The sequence below is a fragment of the Carassius auratus genome, chromosome 11, assembly GCF_003368295.1.
Source record: "Carassius auratus strain Wakin chromosome 11, ASM336829v1, whole genome shotgun sequence".
Lineage (NCBI taxonomy): Eukaryota > Metazoa > Chordata > Actinopteri > Cypriniformes > Cyprinidae > Carassius > Carassius auratus.
In genome coordinates this window covers 98,869-109,184 of record NC_039253.1, presented here as the reverse complement: position 1 = coordinate 109,184, position 10,316 = coordinate 98,869, and the positions used below count along the sequence as shown (strand labels likewise).

The following is a 10,316-nucleotide window of genomic DNA, read 5'->3' as shown; positions in this document are numbered from 1 at the left end:
AAAAATTCAATAAAATACTCAAAATTAAATTATAAAAATATTTAACAATGTTTTAATAATTTTTAAATAAATTAATGAAATGGAAATTATACAAAAGTAAAAATAATTTAAATATTTTTTTTAAAAATAAATACTGAAAATTAAATTATAAAAATATTTAAAAATGTTAATTAATTGACAGTGACAGTAATGTTCCAAAAGATTTCCTTTTAAATAAAAGTTGTTGGGTTTTTTTATACTTCCCGGGAAATCCGTCCCGACAGCTCTAAAATATAAGTATCATAGTGTTACAACAGCAATTTAACAAAACACGATTATTAGATGAAGTTTTATGTCTGCTTGCTTTAATATGAAAGATTCAGACCCCACAGATTTGCAAACAAAATTACTGTTTTTATTTAATATGTAGTTACATTTCATGAATAATATCAGGAAAATACTAGTAAAAAAAAAATTCCAAAGGCTATAATTTTATTTTTAGCATCATGACATATTTTTTAAAGACAGTTAAGCACATTCAAGCAATTTTCAGTTGCCTACTGTAAAAATGTATTTTATAATTTAAACGTCAGATGAAAGTACAGTTTTGCCGTAACGATGTACTGAATTTTATTTTATTTTATTTGAATGTGTAAAACAAACATTGAAACTGGGGTGAAATTTGACCTGTACATTTCTGTATGAGATTGACGTGATTTAATAATGTGTCTTTCTGGAATATTTGCTCAAGACACGACGTTTAGTGCCATCTACTGGTGAGATACTGTAATTTTTCGCACAGGCATTAAAGCATCCAGAATTATTCCCACAGACAAAGGATCCAAATGAACTAGTAAATAAATAGATTATGATTTACAATACGAGTTTGGAAATGCTTTGTTTTCTGGAGGAATTACGTTGCGTGATAATCGTAAATACAAATGTAAGACGATTTCTGATCCTGAAGTGATGGTCAGTTTGCAAGGCTCAAATGTCCCACAATTCCCGGCGGTTTCATCAGGACCAGCGCACCAGAATTCTGTCGCCGTCCTCCACCGAGTAAAACTCCAGCGGCTTCAGATCGTTATCAATCTCGATCTCTCTGCCGGACATCTATAGGATGCGATATCACATAACGTATTTTATTTCAGCTTCATTAGCGCAACTTTAGATATTAACAAAATCAACAAAAACTAGTACATGAAAATGTATAAAAACTATACATGCATATTAAATTTAAAAAACAAATTGACAAAAACACATAAAATTAGTAAATCTAACGAAAATTTACAAGAAAAAAGAATTTTGGTTACTTGACATACGATAAACGTTATTGAAATAAAATAAAACGTACGTCAGCTACTTTCATTTCTGATTTTAGTTTAATCTGAAATACTAAAAAGTAGACTAAAGCTGATGAATAAAATAAATTAATAAAAAACTATATAGGCACTACGTAAAATGCCGAAAACGACAAACGTATTAAAATCAACTAAAATTAAAGTGAAAAAATATAATGATAAAACCTCATTTAATGCAGTAACAAAAACTAATAGTATCTCAAGCAATGCAAGTTCATCGGAAAAACGTTTGTTAGAAATTAAAAATACAATAATCGTAGAAAGTAAAAAAATTTGAAAATAAATTAAATCATAGTTTTTGTGTGCATTTTTAAAGTCCTGGTGTGTTTTACCTTGGAGCATGTGTAGCTGAGCTTTAACTCCATTCCTGGTAATTTAAGCAGTCGATGTAGAAGACCCTTCACCTTCTGAACGATCATCGAGCCTGAAAACAGCAGAAAACACCTCAAACATCCGTCGCGTGTTGCGTGTTAGTATTTCTAATGTTCGCTTTTACCTGGCAGCTTCTTCTCAATGGGCTTCCTCTCCGAATCCTCCGGACAAACGAATGTTATAGCTGAAAAGAACGCAGAGATGTTCTAATTTGAGTTTTTCTTTTTTAATGGTCTGCATTGATGAGATGATAGAAGATTCATACTTAATAGTTGATTTTTTAGCGCAAAGGGTTTCTGTTCTTTCAGCTCGCCCTCCTCTGGAGCGCCGTACTCTGAACAACAAAAACAAACAAACCGTCAGAAGAGTGTTTTAACCAGATACAACTGAAATCCATGACCAGCCAATGAGATCATATCAGAGGTTAAACATGCAAATAAGCGGAACCAATGAGGTTGCTCGGTGGGCGGAGCTTCCCAGCTCAGTGTTAGACTGACTCACTCTGGAGGAGCGCGAGGAATCGTGGGTGTTCGCTCATGAACTCTGTGTTTGGGTGATTCTTCTCCGGGTCCCTGTGACCTCCGGCCTTCAGCCAAGCCAATCCAAACATCTTACAGTAATCCAGCTCCGCACCCCTCCTCTCATCCGACAGCACCTGACAACAACACCAGATAAACCTCCATGACTCTGTCTCTGATTGATAGTTTAGATTGTTTTATCTAGTCAAAGCTCTTTTAGTGTAACTGTACAAACGTCCAGCTTCTCGTGTCAAATCTTGTCTGATTTAGATCAAGTAAAGGTCAGAATAAAGTCAGTAATATCTCCAGATGAACTCTTCCTGGACTGAAGCAGCTCAGCTTTACTTGATTTGTTCATATTCTCACTGTATCCACCTGGATATAGGGTGAAATCACAGAATCAGCGTCTGAGCGTCACCTGTCTCATGTCGAGCTGCTCCAGGCCGCTCAGTCGTGCGATGATGATCTGTCTCACGGTCTCCGGGTTCTTCTCTCTCTGCAGCAGAGGATTCCTCCGGCAGGACAGATGAAGCAGAGACGGCAGCTTCTCCAGCTCGTTCACCACACACCACTGCACACACACACACACACACACAGAGTCAGAGAGAGACACACACACACACACGCACACACACACAGAGCAACAGACACACGGAGAGAGAGAGAGACACACACAGAGAGAGAGACAGAGAGAGAGAGAGAGACACACACACACACACACACACACACACACACACAGAGAAATAGACACACACACACACACAAAGAAACACAGAGAGAGAGGGACACACACACACAAAGACACACGAAGAGAGAGAGACACACAGAGAGAGAGAGAGAGAGAGACACACACACACACAAAGAGAGAGAGACATACACACAAAGACACACAAAGAGAGAGAGACAGACAGACACACACACACACACACTGTTAAAATGTGACATCAGTGATTCAACCATAACTTTACGAAGCTACGAGAATACTTTTAGTGTGCAAAGAAAACAGTAATAACAGTTTATTCAGGTATTCCCTTTTATTATTCTTAATAAAATTTCTGGTTGAACTATTCCTTTAAACCGCGTAAACACATGGCAATTTTGTTTTGATTTACCTCTGAAATGTTGTTGTCGTCTAGTAAAAGTGTCTTCAGAGCAGGAAACGAAGCTGTCTTGTTCCCTTCACAGCATGAAAATATTGTTTTTTAAATAATTGTATTTTATGCATGTAGTGTACAGTACACACACACATACACACATTATAAATGTGAATACACAGCTTGTTCATTACCTGCTGAAGCATCTCTGAACTGAATGACAGATAAACCGCTGCTGGACAGATTCAGCTTCTCCAGACTGAAGATGCAAACATTATTTCACAGTTATGATGTGGTTATGATACAAGATGTTTAGCATCTTCATGATCTGATCACTCTTACCAGGGTAAGTGTGAGATTTCCAGCACTGTCTCCTGGACTATATGGTTATTGGATAAATCCAGAACCTTTAACGTCTGCAGCACATGTTCTGGTCTGGACAAACGAAAGCATGATTGGCTCCTGCTCTGTGATGATGATGATGATGATGATGTGAATGTGATTCAGTGTTGTACCTGAGTAATTCTGTGATGTCATTGTCAGAGAGATAAAGTTCCTCTAAGTGCGGCCACATGGGGGCGCAGTGGAGTACCTGCCAAAGACGGAGGGGTCAGAGGTCAAAGCCACATTAACAACACAACACATAAAGTCTAGAGTAATTAAAATGTATTAATATTGTCTTCAAGGCTGCATTTATTTGATCACAAGTATGATGAAACAATATTATAGTGAAATATTATTACAATTGTATTACGTAATATTAATTCAAAATTATTATTTTTATTTAACACTTGTGTATTTTTACATAAATGTGAAATATAAAATTTTTATTAATATTATTAAGTTTTAAATATCTCACAATACTACTGTTTTACAGCATTCTTAAAGTAATATTATAAATATTAAAATTTTATTAGTTAATTATTATTTAATTATAATTTTGATAAATTTTAAATATCTAATAATACTATGGTTTACTTTATTCTTACAGTAATACTGTAATAATTCATATTATTAACCATTTTAAATATTTTACAGTTTTTACTTTATCCTTACAGTAATATTGTAAATTATAAAAATTGTATTAGTTAATGAATTATTATTAATTCAATTATAATTTTAAATGTTTCACCATATTATTGTTTTTAATATACTTTTACATTGATATTGCGAAATATTATTACAATGTATTCAACTGATGAATTATTAATTAAAACATTTCACAATGTTAAATTTTTTACTGTATTTTTACAGTAATAATTACATTTACGTAAATAGTGAATAATTAAATAATTGTATTTGTTAATACTATTTTATTAATTTATCATAACTCATTTCTATGACTATTTATGTTCAACTATATAATTATTTGTTTATTCCTTTTAATAAGTATTCTACAATATTACTGTAAAAAGACAGTAAAAATAGCATTGTAAACTATTTTGAAGGTTTTCACAATATTACTGTTTTGCTGTATTTCTACTATAATACTGTAAAATATTATTACAATTATTATGAAATTAAATATTTCACGATATTAATATTTTTGGTCACACTTTATTTTAGGGTCCAATTCTCACTATTTACTAACCATTAACTATGACTTTTGCCTCAATTAACTCATTATTTGCATTATTATATACTATTTTATTAATTTATCAAAATTCATTTCTATGACTATTTATATTCAATTAGTAATTATAAAAACAACTATATAATGATGTATTACTTTAATAAGTATTCCACAACATTACTGTATAAATACAGTAAAAATAGCAATGTTGTGAATTATTTTTAAATATTTCACAATATTACTCTATAAATACAGTAAAAATAGCAATGTTGTGAATTATTTTTAAGTATTTCACAATATTACTCTATAAATACAGTAAAAATAGCAATGTTGTGAACTATTTTTAAGTATTTCACAATATTACTCTATAAATACAGGAAAAATAGCAATGTTGTGAACTATTTTTAAGTATTCCACAATATTACTCTATAAATACAGTAAAAATAGCAATGTTGTGAACTATTTTTAAGTATTTCACAATATTACTCTATAAATACAGTAAAAATAGCAATATTCTGAATTATTTTTAAGTATTTCACAATATTACTCTATAAAAACAGTAAAAATAGCAATGTTGTGAACTATTTTTAAGTATTTCACAATATTACTCTATAAATACAGTAAAAATAGCAATGTTGTGAATTATTTTTAAGTATTTCACAATATTACTCTATAAAAACAGTAAAAATAGCAATGTTGTGAACTATTTTTAAGTATTTCACAATATTACTCTATAAATACAGTAAAAATAGCAATGTTGTGAATTATTAGGGCCCGAGCACCGAGGTGCGAGGACCCTCTTGTATCTGCTTTGTTTTTAGGGCCCGAGCACCGAGGTGCGAGGACCCTCTTGTATCTGCTTTGTTTTTAGGGCTCAAGCCTGGAGGGCGAGAGCCCTATTGTTTTCCTTAGGATTATTTTTTATTATTAGGGCTCAAGCCTGGAGGGCGAGAGCCCTATTGTTTTCCTTAGGATTATTTTTTTTTTTTTTTTTTTTTTTTTTTATTCTTCTAATTTTTTTCTAAGGTTTCGGGGGCTTTTGGGGTCCTTAACATGCTCAAAAACTCTTGAAAATTGGCACACACCTTGGAACCTGCGGCCATTAGGGCCGGGCAGAGTCTGATACACGGGCGTGGCACAGGGGCTCTACAGCGCCCCCTGTAGTACCGAGGGCCATATATCATGCATACTTGCACGTATACATATGAAACTTGGTACATATATATAACTCATCAAACCAAACAACTTTCACACTGCATGTCATAAGCTCCGCCCAACAGGAAGTTGGCTATTTAGGGTTTTATGAAAAACACATGCTCTGGAATTTGATATACTCCTCTGAGGAACTCCACCCGTTCACCACAAAACTCGGTGAACACGATCTCAAGACATTGGGGATGCTAAATTGCGAAGAGATTTTTGATATCTCGAACGGTTTGCCCGTGGCGAGGCGTTGAAATTATGGCGAGAAATGAGAAACAGGAAATGTATAATAACATCCACATACATTTGCTGAATTTGATCAAACTTAATTGGTTTGTTCGTTGTATGATACCGATCGTATATATGTGACTATTAGGAGTCAAAGTTATAGCGCCACCAACTGGCAGCAGGAAGTGAATCATTTTCAGAACGCTTTGAATTCAGCATCTTATTTTTACTTGATTTGCTTCAAACTTCATCAGAATAATGACAAAACACGGCCGAAGACAATCTGTCGTGGGGATATTTATATCTAATATAGTGTTGCCATGGCAACGTGTCAAACTTGAATGTTCTGTTCTGGTGATTTTTAGGCAGATAACTAGCTCAGATTTACATGAAACTCGAAACAGATATCAGTATTAAAGATAGCTAGACCATGGCAAAAGCTTTTTAAAGGGCGTGGAAGAGGCACTCTATAGCGCCACCTTTTGTCAAAAGTGGGGGGATTAGTTTTAGCTACAGACACCAAACTTGGTACATAAATTGTTCTTATCAAGACGGACAACTTTCTAATTCGCAGTCATAAGCTACGACCAACAGGAAGTTGGCTATTTTGACTTGAATATGGATTTTTGGGAATTTTCTTTTGTGAATTAATGCATACTCCTCCCAGGGGAAGTACACTATACACACCAAACTTTGTCTACATGAAGAAAAACCATTGAGGAACTTAAATTGCGAACGGATTTTGGTTAGCTTGAACGGTTTTGTCGTGGTGAATTTTTGAAATGACAGTAAAAAGGGAAACATTAATTGTCTTGTATGTTTAAATTGCAGCTTCCAAACACTTCAAAGCATTTTTTCATACAAAGATCAAATCATTCTGAGGAAATATGCATAGTTTCACGACTTTACAACACTGTATGGATAAAAGAAAATTAAAAAACTGTCAGACTTCTCAACTGACATGATCTCACTCTGGCCACCCTGTCTGTGTGAGGGAAGGGAGGGGGAGAGGGAGGGGGAGTGTGAGGGGGTTGGTGACTGTGACAGTGTGTGTGGACTGTAGGGAGGGGCTGTCTGGCAGAGAGAGAGAGAGAGAGACCTAATCATCCCTTTAATAATCAGGAAAAAAAAATCTATATTTTAAATTGTTATTGTTTTTGTTGTTGCTAATGGTGGTGTTTTTTCCTTTCATTACAGGTTAAGAAATCTCTTAGGCCTTATCCTTTTCTGACAGTTTTAGGGATTTAAAAACATCCTAAGAACCCTAATTTGTGCTGCAAATAATAATTTCAAACTCATTTGATACTGACCTATGACAACCTGTGACGTGACATGACATTTATTAATCTCATGGATGTAACAGTAAAACTCTTCAACTGACAGATAAAGCTGCAATGCAAGCAAAACTATTTCACAAATGCTTATAGGTCATTAAAATCATTACAAAACACTAATACATTATTTAAGGATTTGGTAACACTGTAAAATAATGTCTAATTTGTTAACATTAGTATATGCAATGGTAACACTTTATAATAATTGCACTCATTAGCTAAGCATTAGTAAATAGTTCATGATTATAAAGCCTTTTCCCTTAATAATAGTCATTATTAAGCAGTAATACATCCATAAATAAATTGTTCTTGGTTTAAAAGCACATATATTACAAAGGAGATTAAAGTCTCAGTTGTCTTATAAAATAAATAAATAAACACAACCCAGTTTGATTCAGAATTCAGAAATATTTATTTCAAGATGCAATAAAAGGAAACTGTACACTTGAATAGCTTTTATGCGATTCTTGAAGGATTAGCATCACCTCCTCTTGTAAGATGGTTTAAGAATATATCTTCGAGATTGTACCGCTGCTCCCTATATGCATAGTATGCAGTCTTCTTAGGGCACCAACTCCCAGAGGGGGCACCATCCCAGTTGCTCAAAAAAACAAAAAAAAAAACATGCGCCATTCTCCCATCCGCGCTCGCGACCGCTCACACCTCATGTTTGCGGCTGAATGTTCGTAATTTATGGATGGACATTTATGCCTGGGTATAGGACATCAGCAATCCGGCACAGAGAAAAGAAAACTAAAGAAAATAAAACAGGCATAAAGTTGTCTTGACATTGGACTTTCTAGAGTCTCAAATTTAGGGCCGGTCTCTAAAGTTACATGTGCTATTGTTATACACTTTTCTAACGTCAGTAGCATTTGAAGAGAATGACTTACAGTCATAAAAACAACTGTAATTGTTCATCTAGGTGACAGCTATAATGCACAATTAAATTGAATGTTTGATATTTATTACAACAAACTGTAAGTCATATGTAAATTATGCTACTTTTTCACATGGGCTCAAATGCAAATTTGAAGCTCAATAGCATTTGAGAAGAAAGACTTGCACTCATAAAACAATTGTAATGTGTTCATATAAGTGTCAGCTACAATGCACACCTTATACATTTTTTATAAATATTAAAATAAAGTGTTACTAAAGTTATATATATTGTTCTGTGTATGTGATTTCAAAGTCTAGATTGGTCGGATTAACCCTTTAACTGCCGCATCCCTTAAAACTTGATTGTCAGAGGGTTACTGTAAATGCTTATGCCCGCTGGGCACAGTTATCCTGATGCCACCGGGGTGGCGTTGCACTGATGGCTTGAGCCCGACATCGCTGCTTGCAGCTATATTTATTATTATTTTTATTTTTTATTAAACCTTCCGGGGTGTTTTGGGGGCCTTAACATGCTCAAAAACTCTTGAAAATTGGCACACACATTGGAATCTGCGGCCATCAGGACGCCGCAGAGGCTGGGACCCGGACGTGGCACAGGGGCTCTACAGCGCCCCCTGGAAGACAGTCAGAATTCTTGAACCATAGCTCACACACACTTGCATGTATTTATATCAAACTCGGTACACTTATAGATCTCATTGAGCCGAACAACTTTCACACTTTATGTCATAGGCTCCGCCCAACAGGAAGTCAGCTATTCAGGGCTGTTTAAAAAAAGCATGCTCTGGAATTTGAAATACTCCTCTGAGGTTTTCAACCCGTTCGCCACGAAACTCGGTGAACATGATCTCAAGACATTGAGGATGAAAAATTGCAAGGGGATTTTTGATATCTCGAACGGTTTGCCCGTGGCGAGGCATGGAACTTATGGCGAGAAATGAGAAACAGGAAATGTCTAATAACATCCACATACATTTCCTGAATTTGATCAAACTTCATGGGTTTGTTCGTTGTATGATACCGATTGTATATATGTGGCTATTAAGAGTCAACGTTATAGCGCCACCAACTGGCAGCAGGAAGTGTGTCATTTTCCAAATGCTTTGAATTCAGCATCTTATTTTTACTCGATTTACTTAAAACTTCATCAGAATAATGACAAAACACGGCCGATGTAAATCTGTTGTGGGGATATTGATATCTGATATAGTGTTGCCATGGCAACGTGTCAAACTTGAATGTTCTGTTATGGTGAGTTTGAGGCAGACAACAAGCTCAGATTTACATGAAACTCAAAACACATATCAGTATTAGTGATAGCTAGACAATGGCAAAAGCTTTTAAAAGGGCGTGAAGGAGGCACTCTATAGCGCCACCTTTTGTCAAAAGTGGGGGGGTTAGTTTTAGCTACAGACACCAAACTTGGTACATAAATTGTTCTTTTCAAGACGGACAACTTTCTAATTCACAGTCATCAGCTACGATCAACAGGAAGTCGGCTATTTTGATTTGAATGTGTATTTTTGAGATTTTACAGTTGTGAATTAATGAATACTCCTCACAGGGGAAGTACACTATACACACCAAACGTTGTCTACATGAAGAAAAAACATCGAGGAACTTAAATTGCGAACAGATTTTGGTTAGCTTGAACGGTTTTGTCGTGGTGATTTTTTGAAATGACAGTAAAAAGTGAAACATTAATCGTCTTGTATTTTTAAATTGCAGCTTCCAAACCTTTAAAAAACATT

The 10,316-nt window shown here is 34.7% G+C and overlaps 1 protein-coding gene across 1 annotated transcript; it reads right to left on the bottom strand.

Annotated features, from left to right (window-relative positions):
* Positions 1-709: 709 nt before the first annotated feature.
* LOC113110623 (tubulin-specific chaperone E-like) lies at positions 710-3,988 on the bottom strand. Its single transcript, XM_026274732.1, has 10 exons — positions 3,840-3,988; positions 3,667-3,759; positions 3,519-3,583; positions 3,343-3,407; positions 2,649-2,801; positions 2,214-2,367; positions 1,978-2,046; positions 1,837-1,896; positions 1,673-1,764; positions 710-1,092 (listed from the first exon to the last, which is right to left on the bottom strand). The coding sequence occupies exons 1-10, from the start codon at positions 3,896-3,898 to the stop codon at positions 997-999; spliced, it is 906 nt and encodes a 301-aa protein (XP_026130517.1). The 5' UTR covers positions 3,899-3,988; the 3' UTR covers positions 710-996.
* Between the last annotated feature and the right edge of the window lie 6,328 nt (positions 3,989-10,316).